Source organism: Mus pahari, chromosome 15, assembly GCF_900095145.1.
Source record: "Mus pahari chromosome 15, PAHARI_EIJ_v1.1, whole genome shotgun sequence".
NCBI lineage: Eukaryota > Metazoa > Chordata > Mammalia > Rodentia > Muridae > Mus > Mus pahari.
In genome coordinates this window covers 20,326,528-20,350,931 of record NC_034604.1, presented here as the reverse complement: position 1 = coordinate 20,350,931, position 24,404 = coordinate 20,326,528, and the positions used below count along the sequence as shown (strand labels likewise).

Sequence of the window (24,404 nt, the reverse complement as noted above, 5' to 3'; positions counted from 1 at the left end):
GAAGAGAGGCCCCTTGGTCTTGCAAACTTTATATGACCCAGCACAGGGGAAAGCCAGGGCCAAGAAGTGGGAGTAGGTAGGTAGGGGAGCAGGGGCAGGGGGAGGGTATGGGGAACTTTTGGGATAGCATTTGAAATGTAAATAAAGAAAATAATAATAAAAAAAAATCCAAGTGTGAGAACTGGGCATGGTGGCACCTATCTATGATCCCAGTGGTTTATGAGGTGGAGGTAGGGGGACCAAGAGTTTAATGCCATCTTTAGTTATATAGTGAGTTCAAGATGGCTCTTAACCACATGAGACACTGTCTCAGTAAACAAACAAAATAAATAAATAATGTCCTAAAGTATACAGGTAAAGAAAGAATAGTTAGGCTCCATGGCTACACCCCTGCCTCTCCAAATCCACTAATCATAGTTGCTACAGCCACAGTGGCCTGGCGGGAGGGGTCCCTTATCACCAGTGGTCCTCTCCCTCCCTAACACTCATCATAGGCAGCAATAGGGCCCAGTGTTCAGGACCAAAGCAATAAGGACAACCCAGCTTAAAGAAGTGTTGTTTCCAGGCCAAGGAATCAACTAAGTAGGTCTCATGGGGGCTGGCAGAGATGGAAACAGTAATCACAGAGCCACTAGGCCCTCTGCATATGCTATGGTTTTTGACTTGGTATTTGGGGAGACTCCTGACAGTGATAGTGGGAATGTTTCTGACTCTTTGATCTGCTTTGGGGATCCTTTTCCTCCTACTAGGTTGCCTTGCCCAGCCTTGACGTAAGGAGGGTCTATGCATGGTCTTATTGTTGTACATTCTGTTGATGCCCCTGTGAGCCCTATTCTTTCCTAGGGGAAGATAGGAACTGAACCTGTGGGAATGGAGAAGGGGAATCTGGGAGGGGTAGAAGGAGGGAAAGCTGAGATCCCAATGTGATGTATGAGAGAAAAGAATGAATAAAAAAAAAAATTGGGGAGAATTAAAGTGACTTTATTTTTTAGCTTTTTTTTTTTTTTTTTGTATTGCCATCTTATTTTCTTTTTAATCATTCCATTCATTTACATCTCAAATGATATCCCACTTCCTGGTTACCTCCTCCACTAGCCCCCCCATCCCACATTTGCCCTTCCCCCTCCCCTTTGTCTGTATGAGAGTGCTCCCCCACCCACCCCCACTCTCCCACAGTTCTAGCATCCCCCTACACTGGGGCATTAAACCTCCCCAGGACCAAGGGTCTCCCCTCCCATTGTTGTCAGGCAAGGCCATCCTCTGCTACATTTGTATCTAGAGCCATGAATCCTTCCAGATACACTCTTTGATTGGTGATCTAAACTTTGGGAAAACCACCCCATTGGGGGAAAAAAATTTAAAGAAGTGATGCTTATCCATTTTGGACAGTAGGCTTCAAGTCTAGCCTGGTGTCCTCCTTCATCACAGAATTCCTGACCTGGTCCTAGAGCAGCCGCCAGGTAGTCTCCCAGGTGTCCTCCATGCAAACTCCTTTGCATATGAGTCTTGGATTGAAATTGGAAAGCCACTGGGCAGTTCCGTTGTCATGATGTGTGCATGGGCTATCATGCCATCACTGTAAGTGACACGCCCTATATCTGTGTCTCAGGAAGGTAGTCAGGTGTGTAACTATATATCCATAGATAGTAGAGTCCTGATGAGACACACCGTGTTGAATGGTTCTCTGTGGTGGTGAGAATCCAAATGCAACAGAAAACAACACCTGCAGGGACACGTGGCCTCACCTCGCCAACCTGACCCTTCTGTGGAAGTGGGACTTTCTCATCTGAAAACTTGGCATAGATCGAGCTTGGAGAACTTGCTTCTGCCTCACTCACCTTCAGTTTGAGAAGTTGTAACATACAATAAGCGAGTTGGTAGGTTAGAGACCTGACAATGGTCTGAGAATATAAGACCTACCATGGGTATAAGCATTTTACATAAATATTGTTACCAGTTAATATAACTCTTTTAGATATTAAAAATATTTACTAGAGGGCAATTACCTATCAGGACGTCAGAACTCTATTGAAAGGAGATCAGATATGTGTCTTTCTGCTGAGCTTCGAACCTTGGTGGGAGACATTGACACTGAACACAGAAAGAACTAGAGAGTCCTGGGCAGAGAGCGTTCAGTGCAGAGCAGTGGGGTGCACACACATCACTTACTCAGGCTTCCATCAGTCATTCTGTGTCATTCTCAGAAGTGACACAACAGCTGGGAGCAAGGGACATACGTCAATCTGTCCCTGACGCGCATAGCTTGCCCGTCCCTCTGCCGTCTCTACCCTGACTCAGAGACCACTTTTCCAACCACCCCCATTGCCTCCGCTGCAGAAATTTCCTCCCTCGAAGATGAGATCTCAATCCTTCAACTCAGCCGTTAAACAGCTAGGGATTTAATTAAGGAAATAAACAGATTTAAGCACATATATTTGTTTTTTCTTTAAGTAAATGTATTATAGAATTACTTGTTGTTTCTTTACTGCCAACTACCTAAATATTCAATGGTTCATTCATGCATGCATGCACAAGCTTGGAGCAAGTTAATCATTACAGGAAGTGGAGTGCTTTCCCTCATGGTCTGGGAGTAGTCATTACATGGATCATGGTCCAGGAACAGACTAGGTTACCGTGCTGACATTAAAGATTATGTGCCTAAAAAAATATCTGATGACTTAGCACATGTTCAAATATACTTTTATACTTTATGTTCATGGATATTCAAGTTATAGTGAGATGTTAAAGTGTTAGTAACAGTCAGTCCCCTTGGGTGATAAGAACAGTGGTTGGCATCTTTTTCAGTACAGTTTTCTGCGGTCTCCAAACCTAGACACATGCCCACTCTGTCTTACTTGTTGTATAGGGCTGAATTCCCTCTTGATTCTTCTCTCAAGATCTCTAACTCGGCCAGTATAATCACTCTCCGAACACATCACCCTGTGTTCATAAACACAGTTCAAATTCACAGCAATATATAACTGTAGTGTAAAGATCAGGGTACAAAGCATGTGCAGGCATACACAACACACATGCACATACATACACACACACACACACACACACACACACACACACACACACACACACAAGAAAAATAATACTTAGCCCCTTAAAGCAGTGAACTGGCCACTCAAGGGCTTTGGAGTCTACCTTGAACAACAAAGGGCTTCTGAGTGCAGAGGAGGGAAGTGCCCTGACCCTCATTTTTAAAAACCTCTTTTCTTGGGATATGATCATAAGCCCCTGTGTGGGTTGCTGGTTCGTGTTAAATGGAACATATCTGATTCTCTCTTGCCTTTTCTTCTTTGCCTATTTGTGACTGCTCCATGGCCAGGAGGAAGCCCCCACCTCGCCAGACATCAAGACTTAACACAAAAGGCCACACAGAGCACAGAGTTGTCATTAGAGAATGGAGAAAGACATGACAGTGGGACTCAGAAGCAAGTCCCAAGTCTGCAGAAGTGACCGGTCCTGAGGCTGGGTTGACAGTGTGTTCCATTCTCACTGGCATGGGTAGGCCACACCCTCTCAACCCTCTATATCAGCTTCCTTTTCCTATGTTGCAGACAAATACCTGCCAGTAAACAACGGAAAGGGAAAGAGCTGTCTTATGCTCACAGTCCATCGTACATCGTAGTAGGGACAGCATGGCAGCAGGAATATGAGACTGGGAGCAGAAGAAACATGCTGGTTTTCATCTAGATTTCTCTGTCTATTCGGTCCAGTTGAATACCCCACCATGGGATGCTGCTGTCCACATCCTCCATCAGTTAGTTCTCTCTGGAAATGTTCTCACTGGTAAGATCCACTAATCCCTCAGGATAATAATCCAATCAAATGGACAATCTAAATGAGCCATCACACCTCCACACTGTTTCCCTACAACATCCATCCCCTGCCCCTCAAAGTGCCCTGCAGCAATGACTCCCACCAGAGAAGTCGGTCACTGTTCACAAGGGATGAAACCTAGATTGTTCAGTGTGTGGTACTATTAATTTTATTTTGCTGTCATTTAAGAACAGTGGAGAAAAAAGAGAAATGGAGAAGAAAGAGGAGAGAGGGGGGAAAAAAAACTGTGTCAGTTGTCTCAAAGCCAACGCCACTGAATGCTTATGTGTATGCGTCAGGGGTTATTCCCACTGACACAGGACTCACCCTTGTAACAAACTCAGCACTGGAAAAGATGACCTTAAGTCATAGCTAAAGCAAGTTCACCATGATTACGGTACAGCAGGGAAAAACACCAGGACTAGTGAGTAGGTACCATGCTATGCATGACCCTGGTTTGGTCAGCAGGACCCTCCTCCTCATTCTGGCTTCCAGGAACACACCTCTCAGGACACCCCACTGGTTAAACTTGTCAGGTCTACCCATTCAATCCAGGAACATCTGGCCACCGTGGCAGTAATGTTAGAAGGCTAACTTGATTGGATTAAGAAATGTCTGGAGCACCAATAGAAAGAGCACCTCTGGGAGGGGGGGGATTCTGGGTCCTGAGGAAGAGGAGAAAAAGGAGACCATTAGCTAAGCACTCATGGTCCTCTCTCTGCTTCCTGACCCACCAAGACATAAGCAAGTGGCCTCCACCACAGACAGGAGCTGCCTCCTCTGTCCCACCTTCTTTACATGATAGACTGTAAAACCTGGACCATAACCAAAGAAACCTCTTACTCCCCTAAGTTGCCATTTTTGTTTTTGTTGTTGTTGTTGTTGTTTCATTTGGTTGTTTGGGTTTTGGTTGGGTTTTTTTGTTTGTTTGTTTAGTTTTGGTCTGGGGGATTGGGGAGGGGAATTGTTGGGGGGGTTGTTGTCTTTGGTTTGGGGTTTTGTTTTTGTTTTGGTATTTAGTCATAGCAATAATAAAAGTAGATATCTATCAATCATTACATCTATCAATCATTTGCTATAAAACTCACACTGCCCTTTGCATCTGCTTAACCAGTGGAAGGTGCCTTGGTGAGGCCAGAGAGATGTCTCAATGGTTGAGAGTGCTTGCTCATCCTGAGTTCAGTTCCCAGCACCCACGTGGAGTGGCTCACAACCACTCCAGCCCCAGGAGATCAGCTGCCAGCTGCACGAATGCACGAACGCACAAACGCACACATACACCCTGGGCTTATCCTGTAACTGTCATGTTTTACACTCCATTCCAGCCTTTCATTCCCATCTTCAGAAAATATCAGAGCGCGGTGAAGCAGAGTAACTCTAGAAGCACTCGGGAAGTTTCCTTCTTGGTTATTTCTGGTTCATTCTTGAACAAAACAATATTTGATGAGGCGCTTGAGAAACGAATTTGCTTCCTTTCTGACAAACTTTGGGGAACTGCTCCTTATTGAGCCCTCAATGTTTTCTTATTTTTAATTTGTTCAAACAGATTAAGATGGTTTTCCTAATATTTGTCCTTAAACATTTCCCCTTAAAGGCTAACATTTTAATTTCTAAATTACAAAACTAACGGTAAAAAGGGATTGTGGAATAGTGGGGCACATGTGTACCCCAGCACTGAAGCAGGAGTGAGAGTAAAGCTCACATAGACTAAACCAGAGGAGAGGAGGAGCCCTAGTTATAAACAGATACAATGTAGATCCCATCTGTCACTCTCCCTAAAATTCTGAAACTTCTGAAAATATATTCTTTCTGGTTGTTAGTTGATTTTTTTTCCTTCCAAAATGGTCCATCTTATCCCCTCTTTGATAGCCCGCAAATGTTTTAGTCTGCCCATAAAAACAGAAGTTGAAGGTAATAGTAGAAATACACAAACTCCCATTTTTCTCTTGTTAAATTACCCCTGCCATTTGTTACACCCCCAAGGCGCCCTTTGGAGCCAAAACGAAGGAAGTGGCAGGGTTGGCTCACTTGAAACCAAGCCCCGCTGTGACCAGCAGGCAGGCCACAGGCTTCAACAGCAGTGGGAAGCTGGTTTGCCTTCATATAAGGTGTCCTTTATTTCAGCTGCAATCACATCTTATTTAGTGGTAACAACGCTGGTGCCTATCCTAGAGGCCAGAAGGAGCCCTCCCTGGCATTTCCTTTACCAAGCCAGCAGGTGATGGAACAGGTACTTGCCGACGTCATCCTGGTGATCAGCAGAGGCTGGAAAGGCAATCCAAACACAAACAAAAATGGTGGCTTCGTAAATCCTAAGGGGACTATGACAGAGTGGGAAGAAATAAATATCATCAGAGGCTAGGCATGGCGGCACATGCCTGAAATCTCAGCGTCAGCATAGGCAGGTGAAGACTACATGTTGAAGTCCAGCTGGGGCTGTATAGTGAGACATAACTTCGAAAGACAAACACTTCACTTGGCCATACTGCACATGTTCAGGGAACAGTATACCTTAAAGACAGCGCTCTGATCCCAGAGGGTTCGTCTCTTTACAGGGAAAAAAAAAATGCAAACGTATAAGAAATACTGTCAGATCCTTCTCCACATCCCCATAGTCCAGTTTAACCTGGCCCCATCTGGACACTGACCCACCTACCTGCTTCTTAGTCTCAGATCATCCTGGAACAAATCCCAGTCCTGTCATAATCCAGACTATTAAGTATTTCAGAACACATCTCTGAACATCACAAATTCTTATTTCAATAGCAGCATACTTTTCTCTCACCTTAAAATTAATCACGTGGGGCCAGAAAAGAGGCCTACCTGCTAAATCTGCCAACCTGGGTTCAGGTTAGGGACCCACATGGTTGAAGGGGGGGGGGGCAATGCTTGAAAGCTGACCTCTGACCTCCACACACATGCCACAGTACTTGTACACACACAGGTATACACCCACACAAAATAAGTAAATAAATATGTAATTTTCAAAGTTAATCACGTGCACTACCAACTAGGCAGTTACGTTGGATTTTTCCCACTAATGTTAAATATTTATTCACAATGCATTTGTTTGACTCAGCCTACAGTTAGAACCTTATATTGGCTAGTGTATATCTCAAATTCTTTATATTTTTTTCTTTCGTGTCTTCTCTTTTTCTTCGAAACTTATTTGACGGAGAAATAGTACTGACCTCCATTTTGCTGATAGCATCCCTGTCACAGCTGAGGCTTACCATTTTGCTGTGACTTAATATTTGCCTCCCTTTCTTCTTTACTTCACTCTCCAACTGCTCTGTCTTCCCAACCCAAAAAAGTATGAATGTCAAACCCAACACCGCAAATGGGCCAAAAATAGAGGTTGTTTTCAAACGGGTATAAGTCAGCCACAGAAGTCGGAGGAACAGCAGATGAGGTAGCCATCAGGACCATTACTGCCTCTGGCTGAAGAAAGCCAAGTCCCGTGAGGTTGGAAAGTTTCATCACTAAAGAGAACCCAAGGAAAAGAAAAGAAGGTGGGGGAAGGGCGTTCCTGAGTTGACCTGGCATGTTAATCAGTTTAAAGCTGCCACCAGTAAGAACTAACATTTCACGGTCCCGTGGGAGAGGGGGAGGGCAGGCCTGTGTTTTGCCGAAGGACCCAGCTTGGACTTCAAGGACAAAAGGCACAGGCCCCACAGAGTATCAACAGTAGGACTCACCAGAGCAGCGCGCCTGCCCCTAAGTCACAGCCCAGTGGCAGGCAGCCCCGCCCCGCCCCCATGGGCGGCAGCAGCACGTGCCCCGCCCCTGTGGGGGAGCAGCAGCCTTGCCCCAGCCTTGTGGGGGAACAGCAGCACGTGCTCTGATGGTTTTCTAATAATGGACACAGTTGGCTACAGCCTTCGGAGTAAAAAAAGACTCGACCTTAAATCCCGGCTCCTTCACTTAAAGCAGCACGACCTTAAACAACCTTCTTACCTATCTATGCCTCAGTTTCCTTAGGTGTTCCCTGGAGGTTCCTTATGAGTCCACCTGCCACAGTTGCTGGGGATGTAGATAAGTGACACATTTAACTAAAGGACAGTCTCCAACACAAACTCATTCCAGAGGAGCCTTGCCCCAACCCCTCCCCCCACCACCACCAAGTCTGCTGTCATTCTGTTCCAACTCAGATACTTGCAAGGAGCCATGAGAGCACCTGCTGGATGTCTGGCTGGGTTACCAACATGGTCTGTGGCCATGCATGAAGCAAAGCCAGCTGACCCATAAAGGGTTCAATCCCATGATCCCGATCTCAATAGCAAGGTTCCAACCAAGTGAGCTAATTACAGCGGTTAGACTCAACCCTGCTTAGACTCGTAGCCATTCATAGAACATTCTTAAACAGCGTTGTCCTAAGATGCCAAGGCACAACCCACTTGCCAAGTTTACTAATGATCTCATCTTTGAAAAATCTCAATGTAATGTAGCAAACAGATGTGTCCCTTAAGAGGATTAAGGTGGAAATTCATTAGGGCAGTAATACCGGTGGATTTGTGTTCTAAAAGTAACACCTGTCAATCAGCATGGTGAACACCCTATCTTGGCACTACTTAGCTTCTAGGTGCAACACAGAGAAAGGAGACACCAGGGTGTCACCTGCAGGAAGTTATCTAAACATACAGAAAGTAGTAAGAACCCCATGTACTATCAGCCTGATGAACGTCACCTGTAACCCATGCACTCGGGTGGTAATTTGTACTGAAACTACCAAGCATCATGGTAGATAGCAGCTCAGGAGAGCTCTGAGTGCTCAGGCCTTGCGCCTGCAGCAAAATCCTCGGTGCAACTGGCTGTTCTACAGATAGGATACCCAAAGCTCTGCGGATAGCCACAAAGACAGAGGTCCTGAAAAACGACTAAAGAGAGGACACTTGAGGTGAGTGAGGCCAGTAAGATGTGTAAGCATATGGACAAGCTTCCTGGGAAGAGAACATTTAGACACTAATGTAGAGCCACTGAGCTCCATTGGGACAGATCTGTGTCAGAAGCTAGTTTGGGGATTTCAAACTCATATGTCTGTCTTGCTAGGACATGCAATAGCATCAGTCCCTGGCCTCAGTAGCCACAAGCTACTGAGGTGATACGGGTCTAGGATGTTCTTGGGTCAGACAAGTACCAAGAACACAGTAGCTGTCACACTCCAGCCACTCCTCTCTTGGGTATACAATGAAAATGTCCCCAAATCAAACCACTAAGTATAGGAGCTAGAACTATGCTCCGTGGCTAAGGACACTTGTTGCTCCTGCAGATGACCTGGGTGCAGTTTCCAGCACCCATACAGCAGACACAACTGTCCAGAACTCTAGTTCTAGAATACACATAATACACAGATGTACATGTGGGCAAAACACTCATATATATATATATGTGTATTAGTGTATTAGTCCTTACTCTTTTTATACAAAGACTCTGCAGTTCCTGTTTTGTCTATGAAATGAGGGAGAATGCCCTTAGATTCTTTTCGTTGTGTGTATGGGGGTGGTACATGTGTGTGTGCATGTATGTGTGCATGTATGTGTGCATGTGTATGTGCATGTATGTGCATATGTGTATGCATGTGTGTGCATGTGTGTGTGCATGTATGTGTGCATGTGTGTGTGCATGTATGTGTGCGTGCATGTAGAGCCAGAGATTAACATCAGGTATCTTCTTCAATCACTCCCACTTTAATTTTGAGACAAAGTCTCTCACTGAACCTGGAACTTACTGATTCAGCTACACCGGCAAACCAACAAGCCCCAAGGATCCTTTAGTCTTCACAAAGTGCTGGGATTACACCCATGCACCACTGCACCCAACTTTTATTTTTTTTTAAGTTCTGGGATACTGAGCTCAAGTGTTCACGTTTGCGTGGCCAGCACTTTCACTGAGCCATTTTCCTGCCTCTCCTTGGAGTCTCGGGTGCCGTGCTGGTATGTTTTTGTTTGGTTTTATGCAGGAGCTCCTGAAGCCCAGGCTTACACCTTATATGCTTTTCTCTGCTTTCGACCTGCAGGGCAAGGCTGAGAACACTGGGCATGTGTGTACGTGAGTCCACCCTCATGTTTTCCCCTTCGATCTCCCAGAGTTCTGGCCCTCTTGCAAAGGCCTGTCTCAGAACACTGCCCCAGAATGACAGTGAACTCCCCAGAATTCCAGGGGGCTCCCTGGAATGACAGTGAATCCCTGTCCCCTCCAGCTGCTAACTCACAGCACAGTCGGTGACTATGATGTTCCCACCTCTAAGAACTGTACCAGGCCAGGAATTCTTCAAGCCCTTATCTGTGTAACATCACCTGTCCCCAGGCCAACAAGTCCCCAGCACACAAAGGTGGCTGTTAGGTGAACTTCCCAAGGTAATGGATGAGAAGGCCAGGGAAGTATCTAATTTTTGCCCTCACTTACAGAGATGCTCTTAGGGCAGAGCAGCACAAAGGTGTCCAGTCACATGGGCCTAGTTAGGCTCTCAGCTCCCTACTGTGGGCAGAGAAATCAGGTTACTTAATTGCTCTCTACCTCTGCTTCTCTGCCTCTAAAACAGAAAGTTGACAGAACTCTGTGGTGTTGAGTGGGATCATGCACTAGGGCCCCGGTGGAGCACAGACGACCCACCGAGTGCTCCCGACTGACATGCCTTCCACCACAGGTTGATCCCCCAACTTTAGGACAATCTGCTGGAGGAGCTGAAGATCCAGTTTGGGTGTTGTAGCGCACACAAAGCGCCGTTGGTCTCCAGCACTGCATAAGGTGGCTGTGGTGGCACAGCTGTAATCCCAGCACTTGTGATGCACAGACAGGAGGATGAAAACTTCAAGGGTTTCTTTGGATACATAGCTAAATGGAGGTTAGCCTGGGATATGCAACACTGTCCTAAATCTTGTTTTTAAAGTTGCTAGTTTTAAACTAACTAGCACATTAAAGATATGCATGCGTACTTAAACACACAGATGCCCTGAATTCTGCTTGATGGGACTCTTGACTAGCCGTCAGCTGCCTGCTCTGTCCCCAAGTGCAAAGACTCTCAGTGTCTAAAAGCAAATACAAATACTGCTGGTGTCTTTAGCCAAAAGATTTCTAAGACTGAGCCTGGGCAGCTATGGTTTTCTCTAAACCCTCTTGTGCGTGTTTCACAAAGGGTACCTCAGAAGCTGCTGTACTAACGGTTTCTGGAGGAGCATCAAGATTTCCTGCCCCACCAGGAACGCTAGATGAAGACTATGGAAACATAAAAACATATTTGAGTTCAGAGCCTGAAAGGTCAACCCATGTATATAAGGTTTGCAATCCAAGGAGACCACTTCAAGGTCACAACCACAATTAGAGGCTTCTGGGGTTTCAACAAATGATCACTGTAATCTGAGACCATGATGAATGGAATAACCATGAAGTGGAAGACACTGTGAAAACTTTTAACTGAATCCACTGCCAGAGATGGGGCAAGAACTTACTAAAGCGATTCTTAAGCCTCTGTCTCTCTGGGTATGGTGCTCTATGGTCAGAAAGAATCTAAGAACCGTGATAACCACTCAGCCCCAGTACGGAAGGAATGAGAGAGATCTGCCCCAGTCCTCATTCAAAACAAAACGGGTTACTAGTTCGATGGGATGAACTCAGAGCAAGAGGGCATCGCTGCCAAACCTTTACACAGCCTCCTCCTTTTCTTTCAAAGCAAGTGGGCATCTTAACAGAAAGCCGAAGGGTTTTTCAAAATTCACTTTTGCTCTTGGAATTAAGAGCTCTCTCTCCCAAATGTGTGTCCATGTTGATGCTCAAGGAATTATTTGACTCTAAACTTTGATGTGCACCTAAGCAGAAAATACATCAAGGAGGGAAACCCTTCAAGGTGTAGTAAGCCTGTGTAAGCGGGAAGGGCTTTCCCAGAGAACCAAATGATTAGCTTCCAATGCCTGACTCCTTACAATCACTTTGCAAGACGCCTGGCCTCCTTCAAAGGGTTAAAAAGAAAGAAAAGACATGAAAAGAAAACTCTAACGGGTGGACTGAGAGGCCATTCTTCCCAGGGGACACTCTCTTGGGGCTCCTGGGCCGAGGCTTTGTGCGCCCCTTGCCCGCGCCCCCGCCCTTCCTCCCACAGGGGCTGCTTCTCCAAGGTTCCTGAGGCCACCTGCTCCTCAGAAGAAAAAAAAAAACGGATAGTGTGAACGCTATCGTAGTGCTCGCGCCCCCTCCCAGAGGGAGGAGGGGGAGGTGTTCCCGGAAAGCGTGCTTTGTCGCAAGGGTCGCCCAGCCGCCCACAGTGCCTGGGAGGCCCAACAGAGCTTCTGACCCCAGCATCTTTCAGGACTCTCTTCAAGAAAACCGGGTCCCGCAGTCCCCAGGGCTCTTTCTGCTCGCGGTTCGGGGCCAATCGGGGTACCCAGGCCGATCGCCTGGGCGTCCGAGCTGCACCCCGCCCACCAGGCCGAGCTAACGGAGAGGCCACGGAGATCCTAACGCAACCCGCCTCCGGCCGGCATGGCACCTGCTGGGCCCCGCTCGCCCAAAGATCTGCACTGGGGCATAGAGCTGTCCTTCCCGCCAGCCAAAGAGAGTCGTTCGCCAGCTTCTGGGTGCTCCGGGCCCCTCTGCCTAAGCCTCAGTGGCATCTGCCCTTGGGCGCGTGTCCCCCGGGCCTCGGCCAGTTCAGTCCGTCTGCAGCGCCCCCACCCCGACAGGCACAGCTGCAGGGGGTGCGTCTCCAGCCCCCTACCTATCCCGCCGGCTCTTACCTTGTGCGGCGCCCGCAGCAGCCGATGGACCCCGGCCAACTGGGTGCCCAGAGCCAGGTCCTCGCGGAATGTGAACAGCGGTGGCCGGCTTGGCTCTGGGAAGTTGGTGCTGTTGAAAGGATCGGTGTCGTCCAAGAACTGCACGCGACAAGCCAGCGTGGCCATGATGCATCCCTGCCCCGTGGGGCGCGGGCCCCAGGGTCAGCGGGCCGCGCAGGCCGGGGTGCCGGGTCTGTGCGGAGGAGAAGCTGCCGCCACTGCCGCCGCTAGCAGGCTCGCGGGCTCGCAGGCTTCGGCGCGCCCGGCTGCAGCCCGGACTCCGGCCACGGGGGGCGGGGCGGGGGCGGGGCTGCGCCCCCTCCTCCGCCCGCTCCCGCCTGGGCTCCTCCCCTGCTCGGTTTACTAGGCACCGGACCGGGCTTCCCCGACCTTCGCGACCGCTGCAGGGACAGGGAATGCGAGAGCCACTTGCGCAGCGTCGGCAGCCCTGAGCCTAGCAGCAATCAACGCGCAGAAACGCCCCTGCGCAGAGCTCTCTGCACGTGTGCCTGCTGCCCAGGTTCCAGATGCACCAGCTTTGGAGCGCTGGCACAAGACTGGGGGCAAGGCAGTCCTCTGACTACGTTCCCCCTAGGACAGGGAACAGCACAACCCTTCCCAGATGGAGGCGACAGAGCCGGTCTCCCTGCTGCTGGGCAGCCAGACCAGGGAGCAAAGCTCTCTGCAGGCCTGTGACTGGGAGATTAGTGATCCGAAGCCCGGGCAAGGACTCTAGGGAGGTTAGCGCCGGAGAGAAAAGAAGCTAAATAGGAGAATAGAGGGCCTAAGAATCCCAGCAGCATTTCTTGCGCCCAAGGGCGCCCGCAGTGAGAATTGGTAGACTCTAAAGAGAGACTCCACGACCCCAAGACCGGACCCGGACAGCTGCCTGAAAGTTACAGTTGAACCTGTCCCATCATCACCAACCCTCTCCTCAGTAAGGTCTCCGGAAGTTCTAACTTGACCTTCAGCGACAGAGGAAGAAGGGTGCTTATGGTCAGATCCCGGAATGATGAAGATGCTGAGAAGAACCGAGGTGGGAGTTGGGGTCTCCCTCACAACAGGGACTAGGCATGTCGTTTGACAGTCTGCCTTCTCCCTCCAGTCTGGAGTGGCAATACCACGCAGCATATCCCGGTTCTCCTTGCTGCTCACGGGCGACCCCTTACGTTTCCAAAGAGAACTCACCACCTTTTCCATTCCCAGGCCACATTACTGAAGATAACCTAATCCCTCTTGGTCACCCTAATCAATAATCAGTGTCCAATCGTTCTTCACATCCAAAATGGCTCCGTATTGCGTCCCTCCCCCTTTTCTCTGGTTTCAAGAGAAAAGAAACCCTTACTCTTCACTTAGCAGCCTCACTCGCATCTTTCGCAAGCCTTCTCTCTCTGTGTGTGCATGTCCTCCTGTCCTATAGGGCCCTATCCTGAAGATCTCCTTTGTGGCTCTTTTTCACAGCCTCTGATTCCTTTCTGTCTTGTCCTAGTCTGTTTGGATTTGAAGGGAGACTAGTTTTTGAGACAGAATTTTAGACGGGCATGGTACACACCTTTTAATACTTTTACTGCTCAGGAGGCAAAGGAGGGCAACTCTCTCTGAGTTCGACGCCAGCCTGATCTATATAGTGAGTCCCGGAACATCCAGAGCTACATAATAAAGAGACCCCCATCTCAAAAACAAGGGTAGAGGCATTGATGAAGCCCATCCTGGCCTCAAAGTCATGATCCTCCTGCCTCAGCCTCTCTAACTAGGTGATGCACCATGCTTGAAACATCCTTTTTTGGGTTTATGATGGCTAATATTTAATGTTAACGTCACTGTATTTAGAATCACCATGGTAATGTACCTCTGAAGCGTTATAGAATGATGTTTGCAGAAAAGTCAGAATGAGGAAAAGAAGACCCACCCTGAACAGTAGATGAAACTCTCCCCCTGGGCTAGCACTGGGAGAAAGCAAGCCAAGGACAAGCACCCATTTCTGTGTTTTCTGACTGTGGATACAATGTAGCCACCACACACTCCAGCTTTGACTAAGGATACAATGTAACCACCTCACACTCCAGCTTTGACCTTGGATACAATGTAGCCACCACACACTCCAGCTTTGACTGTGGATACAATGTAGCCACCTCACACCCCAGCTGCATCTCTTCCCAAGCATGATAGTCTAGATCTTTCCTTACTAAGAACCCAAAGAAACCTATCCCTCTTTATTTGTTCTGCCAGATGTTTTACCTAAGCAACAAGAAACTAAAGCCTTCTTTTTCTTGTTTTTTTTTCCCCCTTTTGTGGGTGATATAAGTATGTACCCTCCCTAGAAGGGGTTTTTGAGAAAGTATATGAATCTGAGTATCTTTCTTCAAAGTCTTTGCAGTTAATGTGGTGTGGGAATTGTGCAAAGACAGCAATGGTGAATGTTTTCCCTTGGCTCCCATTTATTCTACACCATTCATATCCCCCCTCATTCCGCCAAAACCCTCATATTCCCCTCATTTGTTCCACATTACCCATATTCCCCATTTTCCCCAGCCCCTCATATTCACCTGATTTTCCTCATGTGCCCCACATCATCCATTTAACTCACATTTCCTGCTTCCCCCACATCCCTCAAATTCCTTCATTTCTCTCTCTCCCTTTAGGGTTTCATAATTTGGCCACTTCTATCAAAAGATAAACCCTATTTCTCTATACCTTGACTGACTGACTGACTGACTGACTGACTGGTAGATTGGAATGGATTAGATTGGGTTGATTTGAGGAGACAGAATCTTCCTATGCAGCCCCAGCTGGCCTGGAACCCATAATACTCCACCTGAACATGGTGTTCTGCCTACTGCATGCTGGAATCAATGGCTCATCCCACCATACCAGCTCCCCACTCTTTGAATAGAGTTAGCTTTGGTACCTGCTCTTACAAGCAGAGTGTGTAGAATTGACAGTGTACGACTTCCGAAAACAGACCCAAAAAGACCCCACTTCACCTCCTCTTGCCCTGAGAAAGCTCTGGCCTGAGACCTTGTGCCAAGAAACCAGGTCTAATCTAGGAGAAATGCTTTTGCAGGCTGCTAAGGATGAGAAAGATGGGTTCTATGCTATAGGACAATGAAACAATTGGCAAACTGATCCCTGCAGTCATCGGAAAGAGATAAGGAGTTGTCTAAGGAGAACGCTAAAACACCTCTAAGTACCTGTTGGGTGCTTCCAGCTGCATATAATAATGAATTTTATTTGCAGGGAGAGAAGAAATATGGAATCTCGAAATTTAGGATTATAAAAATAAAGCAATTTTTCATCCCCATTATCTTCAGACAGCAGAAAAGAACCTTTTTTAATATATTTTTAAAATTTTGTATGTGTACAGGTATTTTACATGTCTGTATGTCTGTGCAACATGTGTGTGTAATGCCTGTGGAGGCCAGAAGAGGGCATCCAATCCCCTAAGTCTCTGAGCTTAAGTAATGAACTTAGTAAAATATATTTTAAAATGTGATTGTTGCAAGATGGAGAGAGGACTCAGCAGTTTAGAGCACTTGTTGCTCTTGCAGGAGAGCTGGGTTTGACACATAAAATAAATCTTAGTAAAATTCACAGACAATCCACGGAGATTTTAAGAAATGAAAGCACTGCCTACCAGCCTGGATGACTGAAATAGAGACTGTTCAAAAGTCAGAGACTTCTGACCTCCAGCTTGGCTAAGGAAGGACTAGCTACAAGGAGTTTGTATCTGCAAGTAGCTTGGAAAAATGAAAGTTTCACCAGCGCTTGGAGCTGAGAGCCATAGAAAAGGGTGGATGTAACCACCCCTGGGGCAAACCTGAGAATGCAGAGCACAGCAACATATGCAGGCAGGAGTGCCAGGCAGCCACTCAAGTCTCCTACTTACTCTCTAAGTGGAAGTATCTGCTGGTGGGATTCTGTCCCGGGCTCCACATTGACTGCTGGGTAAGTAGAGGGCAAGTACCCTGTCCTTCGAAGAAGAAGGTTCTGCATGTGCTTTCCCTAAAATCTCCTCATCTGCACACATCCTTACACAGCAGCTTCTTGGCTCTTTCCCAGCCACAGGTGCTGCCTGCTTCTGCAATCACTGTCACTCAGTGTATAGTTACTTTTTTTTGCTGCTGCAAGGAAACACCAGGACCAAAATGTGACTTGCAGAGAGGACAGTTTATTTTGGCATATGGTTCCAGAGTGAGAGTCTGTAATGGCAAGGGAGCAGTGGCAGCAGGCAGGGCAGCAGGAGCAGGAAGTTAGCTGGCCACCTTTAATTTTATAGGAACTGTGGCTTTCCTCACTGTGGAAAATCTCATGAATTTCCATCCAAAGGAAAAATAAGAGAAAAATGGAAGTGGAGTGGGCCTAGAAACTGTCAAAGCCCACCCTCTGTCCCATAGTGCCACCAACTGGGAGGAAGGGACAAGCATTCAAACACGTGAACCTTGGGGGAACAGTTCTTATTCAAATCACCGTGCTTTAGCTTGAGTTTTGATTGCAGTAGTTCTGCACTTCCAGAATCAAGTATGTTTCAAGTTAATGGCTGTCATGTAATAAACCATTCCATTTGCCCTCAATTCTGTGGGTCACAGATTACAGCTGGGCTCAGCAATGTCACCCCTGCTGTGGTTGCCATCTGAGAACATCACTGGAGCCAGGCAATTAAAAGCATCTCCTGCCGTGTGTGCGTGTGTCTGCTGCCTGTTGGCTGGCTGACGTGGAGGACTTCTGGGAGATTATAGCTCATCTCTATTCCGTGTGTTTTCTCAGGCAAGGCTAGATCAGTACTCTTTACCTGGCCTCTGTGGACTGAGGCCGCCTTCTAAGAATCAAGAGCAGATGCTCTACAGTTTCTTGAACCCTGGGCTCGTGGTTTGAACTGCAACTGACAATAGAGCTCAGTGGGTAGCGTTGCTTGCCAAGCCTTACCACCTGAGCTGTCTCCCTACAAACCACATGATGGAAGAAGAGAATCAACTCCCATAACTTATCTCCAGACTTCCACATACTGAGGCACACACAGAAAATAAAATAAAATAAAATAAAATAACAAAATAAATCACGCTGTGTCCATTTGACAACTTTTGAAGGGGTGGACACAAAGTCAGGCAAGACCACCCCTAACTCAGAAAGTGAGATAAAAGCAAAGCCACAAATTTGCACAGAGACCTGAAGACCCCAAGATGAAGGGCTGCTGTAGGCATTGTTTTTGATGTTCAAGTATATGATACACAACCCAATATGCATACACCTCTACACAGACACACATTTGAGCACACGGATGCAGTCACACATATACACAGAAAAAGGTAGATGAGGTCAGACTGGACAAAACAGTCCATTCAAAGCTACATCCTTGGAGAAAAGAACAACAGCAGCAAAAGCAGAGACCTAGAAAAGCAGACTCCAGAGAGTGGTTGTGCTAAGTAGATTCAAAGGTAATGTGCTGGAGAAATGACTCAGGCAGTAACTTTTGAAGGACTCCATCACCAGTAATGCAATTTTCTTCAGAGTCCAAAAGCCCTGCACCGTCGCTCAGCTGCTGTGATTTGCTGACCCAGTTTGAACTAGTTCTCAGAATCCAGTAAGGAAACACCTCTGAGCTTACCTAATGCTGCCACCGGGTGGTGGACACGGCTTGAGTTTCTCAGGCACTGTAAGGCCCTGTGCCACACACAACGATGTCATCATTAACTTTAATAAGAACTGTGGTTCTCACAACTTTTCAGGTGCGACTTAAAGGTGTCCTGTCACCTATTCATGGAGAGAGTATGATTTGCCAAGATTGATGTTGAGGTTTGTTCTTGCTGTCCATTGTACTGCTAAGTGCAGGCCTCCAAGACCTGGAGTCTGCATGCAGACCTGCAACCCTGCCCCAAGTTATTTCTGATTGGTAAATAAAGATGCCAACAGCCAGCAGCTCTGCACAAGAGACATAGGTGGGGTTTAGGTTTCCTGGGCCTCGGGTCAGAGGATAACCACAAGGAGAAGAAGAAGGTGCAGGGGGAGGAAGGAGAAGCAGCCCTGAGTAAAATGTGACCCTGGGGGCTGCCCAGCTGAAGTTAAGAGCAGTCCAGATGAAACATAGTAAGTAATAACTTGGAGTTATGGATAGAAAAGTAGATTCTAACAGCAGAGTGTCAGTCTGTATCCAGCTCTTGTGCTGTTTAAGGCTTATTGTAAACATAAAGGCTGTGAGTCTTTTATCTGGGAACGTAATGGTCAAAGGCAGCATAGAAGCCCCTTTGGGGCTCGGGATTAAATAATTTCTACAACAATTTTAATTGGGGGATGTGTAAGGTGAAATGTGTAGAAGTTAATTCTACTGGAACAGAAGAGGGAGTTAGATTGCGGGGTGGAGCCTGGCTTCCCTTGTTTCCTAGGGCTCCCTGAACTGGCCTATGAGAGAGGCCAAGCTTTTCTCAGAGATCCAACATGAAACAATATAAACCAACAAAGATGTTGGCTGCTACAGAGTCCCTGAGGATTCTCAAGTCCCAACCAAGATCCAACAGTGGCTCCCTAGGTCCTCTAGATCCCAGCAGCCCTTTTTCTCCTCGGTGACATTTCTGCATTTGCTACTTGTCTTGTTGCCATGACAACATATAGGACAGAAGCAACTTAAGGGAAAGAGCATTTATCTGGGTTTATACTTCCAGGCATAAAATCCACTGTGGCACAGGGGAAAAAATGGTGGCAGGAGGCAGCTGGTCACACTGCATGCGGGCAGGTAGCAGAGAACTGGTCACACTGCATGTGGTCAGCAAGCAGAGAACTGCTCACACTGCATGTGGGGCAGGAAGCAGAGAGATGAATGTTGGTGCCCAGTTCTTTTTTTCCTTTTTCACTCAGTCCCGGCAGCCAGCCTAGGGGATGGTATTGCCCACATTTGGGGTAGATGCCCTCCCCAGCCTAATGTAGAAGCTCCCTCACAGGTCTGCTCAGGGGTTGTCCCCAAGGTGATCCTAGGTCGAGCCAAGGTGACGATTTAAAGCACCACAACCATGTTGCCCACAACCATGACTCATCAGTTTACAGCAGGGAGGACAGATGGACTGGGCTGAAGGCTAAGCTCTGCCAGGCACTGCCTCTCCTGTCTTCATGGGGTCATTTCACCTCCTGGTTACCAATGCCTGCTCCACATGGGGTCTGAGAGAATTAAAGTTGGATGTGTGAGGCATGTGGCAGAGTGCTTGCTCATGTTACTCAAGTGTGACAATGTGGCAAAGAAAGCACACAGCGGAGAGTGCAAAGGTTCCCTCTCCAGCTGGGCAGGTCTGTGGAATGTATAAACTCACTTCATCTTACAAAAGTAAAATGCCACTGTGCACCTGAAATAAAGCCAGCATAGCCACCACATGTAATCTTCTTAGAAATTGCTAAACTAAATCTAATGCTTTTTCAAGAATTTCAGAATTTATATTTATGAGAGGAGGTTCATAATTCTCAGAAGTGGCTACATCAACATGACATATCAGACAGCTGGAAAAATACTAGTTATGAAAAGATACTATAGATCAAAAAAGACCCAGTCCATCAAGAAGACATAGAAGCTGGGTGTGGTATGTAACCTCTTATCCTAGCACTTGGGAGGCAGGGGCAGGCAGACCTCCATGAGTTCAAGACTAGCCTGATCTACATAGTGAGTTCTAGGCCAGCCTGGGATACACAGTGAAACCCTGTCTAAAAACAAAAGTTGAAAAACTAAGACAGAAATCTTAAGTGTGAACACATACGCACACACACACACACACACCTTCAAAATATGTAAGTCAAGCTGGATATGATGGCACATTCCAGCACCAGGTGAAGGTAGGAAGATCAAGCCAGCCTGAGTGACATGAGATCATACCTCAACCTATGCCACTAAAAAGATATAGATTGAAAACTAGGAAGACAGTGAGCTATAGTTCCTGCCAGCCAGCTAATCTTTTGCAATGTTGCAATGTACTCAATAAACTAAAAACAAAAAAATTAATCTTCGGGGTCTCGTGAAATATTTAATTTGACCACAAGTGATCATTCTTTGGATGTGTTAGGGAGCCTTTCTTGGTGCGGGCACGGCAGCACTCTGCTGAGCTGTGTCAGTGCAAGTGAGTAGAGAGGTCAGAGGCCACGTGGTAAGAGTGGGCTAGACTCCAACGGCAGAGCGCAGCATTCATTGTAAGACAAAGTTCTACTGAATCAAGTTGCAGGTCTCAGTAACGGTAGACAGTGTTGTAAAGAGAAACTTTAATGCTCCTGGGAGGAGAAATGTTAGGAGATAACACTTGGGTGTTTCTGGGAAGAGGGGGGAATCAGGACACTCCACAGTCTTTCACCACGGGGAGCACCTCCGATCCCACTGACAGGAAACACGGAGACGATAAATCCAAGGAAGAATGCATCAGGTACACGCCAAAGTTCACCTGCGATGGAGGCAACCATCGGAAGACAAGACACGTCATTTTAAGAGTTAAAACCATTTGTAACATGCCTTTGATCCCAGCATTCAAAAGGCAGAGGCGTGTGCTTGGGTGGGGGTGGGGGTGGAGGTGGGGGCTCTGAGGATCAAACTAAGGGTCCTGAGCTTACAAGGCACGCACTTTGCAGACTGTGTCATCTCCTTCCCAGCCTGCATATTTATTATTATTTATTTGAGACAGGACTTCACTGTGATCCAGGGTGACCTCAAATTCTCTATCTAACCATGGATGTCCTTGAGCTCGTTGGAGGATCTAGGTATTACCATCATACCCTGCTTCAAGAAGCCGTCAATGCAGCCTGACTGGAGTTCTTCACAAAGTCCTAACAGAAAACGCAGAGCTAAAAATAAATGCCTCTAATGAATCATTTATGTATAATATATAATGAATGCATAGTAAATGCTCTGCTTTTATAACTGAGAATCTACAACAATGACACAGAGTCATTTTAACCCCTGTGGAGATGCGCCACTGGGCTTAGTATCATGAGCTATACTGAGCCTTCTCAGCAGATCGTCTAGTCACACAGAGCTAACTTACTATGTTATAACATCTCTGTGGTGAAGAAATCAGATAAGGTTAGTAGAATTAATTGGTTTTTCTTGAGATGGTAGGGAATGGAAAACAGACCTCGGTACATGCTAGGTATGTAAAACACTCTACGACTAAGCCACATCCCCAGGCCTGTTATTTTTATCTTCCTTCTATCTTCAGTAAGATGGGAGAATATTAAAATGCTCATAATAAACAACAACGCACACTGGATGAAACATCAGATGGCAAGAAAAATAATAGGGAAACATGGGCAAGCTCAGGACCTCAGCGAGAACATTGGCTTTGGGAAGGGTAACAACACTCCACTACTGAAAACTTCTGGATACGCATAACGGTATGAAAATGTGCCAACGGCATGCGAAGATGGAAATGAGGTGCCATGTTGGGCACACATACCTACACATACCCACCTTTCTCCCCCGACTCTCAGAGAGTGTCTGGAAGACATCCTGGTTCCGATGCCCAGTTTGCTGGTCGATACAAATCATCTGGCACCTATGACAGGGCCCCAGAACCTGGCAGGGAGAGGGGACATGTGATGAGGCCGCCAGGCAGAGCATGGTAGAATCACAGACATGTGGCCAACCCCTAAGCACAGAAGCGGCCCCTCTTGCAGCACATTCTGGGAATGGCCCGTGTGGGGTTGCTGGCTGAAAAGTTACAGCGTGAGGGCAGGGTGGTGGAGAAAAGGAAAGGTGTGAAAGGCAATCTCGATGGTTCCTGGAGACGGGGAATCTGAGGAAGGAAATCACTGAGAACTTGGAAGACAAACAGAAGCTACCACTGAGCCAGGCACAGGGCACTGTGAGCTTTGAGAACCAACTGTACACAGAGAAATTTAACCTGAAAGGAACTAGAAGTATTAACATAGATTCATGAGCAGGCATCTGTCCACATATAGCTGAGAATATGGAAATATCTTGGAGATCTCGTGGTATTGAAGGTACCTGCTTACCACCAGGATTCAAATTAACCTACAATAAGCTAGGGATGTGGGGTCAGAGAGCTAAGTGCTTACCAGAAATTCATAAAGCCCGGAGTTCCATCCCTAACACTACATAAAACAGACATGTGATAAACACCTATAATACGAGCACTCGGGAGGTGGAGGCAGAAGGATCAGAAATTCAAGTTCATCTTCAGTTACATGGCAAGTCCGAGTCTGGCCTGAACCACTACGTAAGACTGGGTTTCTAGAAAAAAAAAAAAATCACAAAGGCCTTAAAATAAAATATAAGAAAATATGCTTTAAGCAAAGTGTGGAGAAATATTTGTCTTTTGTAATTAAAGCAGAAAGCAAATGGTATGTGTATTTTATATGTGTCCTCAGATACACATACCTGCATACCCCAGACAGCAATACATAAACCAACATTCAGCTACTTGGCATAGCCATTTGGTATGAAAGAACTTCATGTGGCTTTATCACTTGTATAACAAGAGAAAAAAAAAACAGAAATAGTAACAGAAATTCAGTATCTCAGCAGTAATAAGATGGCTCTTTTGCTACACACATAAGATGCAAAAGTGTTGCCCAGGCTGGTTTTGACTGCATGAACTGAAGTGATCCTCCTGCCTCACCCTTCTGAGCAGCTGGGACGACCAGGTCAGCTACCAGGTTTCCCTGGGGCCACATGTGCCTCTTATTTGTGGGGATTTTTCCCTGAAATTTCAAGTATTCATTAATGTAGCTGAGCCTTGGCTTGTGCTATAGTGGGCACTCTAGCTGATAGGCATTCATCCAGTAGGAAATAATGTCTATGTGGTTCTGAGCTCCAGATTCCCAGGCCCCGCGAGTGGCAGAGAGTCCCAGGCCCCGCGAGTGGCAGAGTGTGTGGAAAGATCAGCGGGCGCTCACTGCAGCACCCAGCTAAGATGAACTTCCTTCTTCAGCTGGGTTTGTCCAGGAGTCCGCACACTATTTGAGGGATGCCAAGCCCAGACCCAGCCCTCACTTCTGGAGCTGAAGATCCTGGGACCAAGGGCCAGAATGCAGAAGCCTCTTAGCTTCTCCCGGGAAACTGTCTCTTAGGGCACAGAGGGATGTAACAGCCTCCAGACCCAGGCCCTGGCCAGCTTCTCTTCACAAACACTTTGGGCCAAAATCTGGTCATTTTGTTGAAAAGATCCTCAGAAAACAGTTCCTCAGATGGCAGGAGGGACATTTTCCAGATATTCTTTTATACAAAGACACTCTCATATCTGCTTTTTTTAAGCTCTCTCTCTCTCTCTCTCTCTCTCTTTCTCTCTCTCTCTCTCTCTCTCTCTCTCTCTCTCTCTCTCTCTCTCTCTCTCTCTCTCTCTCCCTCCCTTATTTTTTTTTTCTGAGATAGAGTTTCTCTGTGTAGCTCTGGCTGTCCTGGAACTCATTCTGTAGACCAGGTTGAACTCAAACTCAGAGATCTGCCTGTCTTTGCCTCCTAAGTGCTGGTATTAAAGGCATGCTCCAACACTGCCCAGAAAAAAAAAAAAACTCTCCTTTTCATTTTTTTTTGTTTTGTTTTAGGGTTTTTTTGGGGGGAGGGGGGGAGGGGCGGGGAACATGATTTCTCTATGTAGTCCTGAAACTCAATAAGTAGACAAGGCTGGCCTTGAACTCACAGAGATCTGCCTGCCTCTGCCTCTCTGCCTCTGCCTCTCTGCCTCTGCCTGCCTCTGTCTCTCTGCCTCTGCCTGCCTCTGCCTCTCTGCCTCTGCCTCTCTGCCTCTGCCTGCCTCTCTCTGCCTCTGCCTCTGTCTCTGTCTCTGTCTCTCCCTCTGCCTCTGCCTCTGCCTCTGCCTCTGCGCCTCT

At 47.0% G+C, this 24,404-nt stretch overlaps 2 protein-coding genes across 5 annotated transcripts in view; both read right to left on the bottom strand.

The window, feature by feature from the left end:
* The window catches only part of Fhod3 (formin homology 2 domain containing 3), a 421,297-nt gene extending 407,590 nt beyond the window's left edge, over positions 1–13,707 (bottom strand). For 2 of the 4 annotated variants that reach the window (XM_021214495.2, XM_021214497.2), the window contains exon 1: positions 12,561–13,707. In XM_021214495.2, the coding sequence (XP_021070154.1) occupies positions 12,561–12,725 (165 nt within the window). In that variant the 5' untranslated portion in view covers positions 12,726–13,707. The remainder of the gene's footprint in view (positions 1–12,560) is intronic. The other 2 variants (XM_029547105.1, XM_029547106.1) reach the window with 2 other exon arrangements.
* A 7,109-nt stretch (positions 13,708–20,816) lies between these two features.
* Positions 20,817–24,404, bottom strand: part of Mocos (molybdenum cofactor sulfurase) — a 48,570-nt gene continuing 44,982 nt past the window's right edge. Inside the window, exons 14-15 of the mRNA XM_021214997.2 lie at positions 22,024–22,128; positions 20,817–21,001 (exon numbers count right to left, since the gene is read on the bottom strand). Of these exons, the coding sequence (XP_021070656.1) occupies positions 20,891–21,001; positions 22,024–22,128 (216 nt within the window). The 3' untranslated portion in view covers positions 20,817–20,890. The remainder of the gene's footprint in view (positions 21,002–22,023; positions 22,129–24,404) is intronic.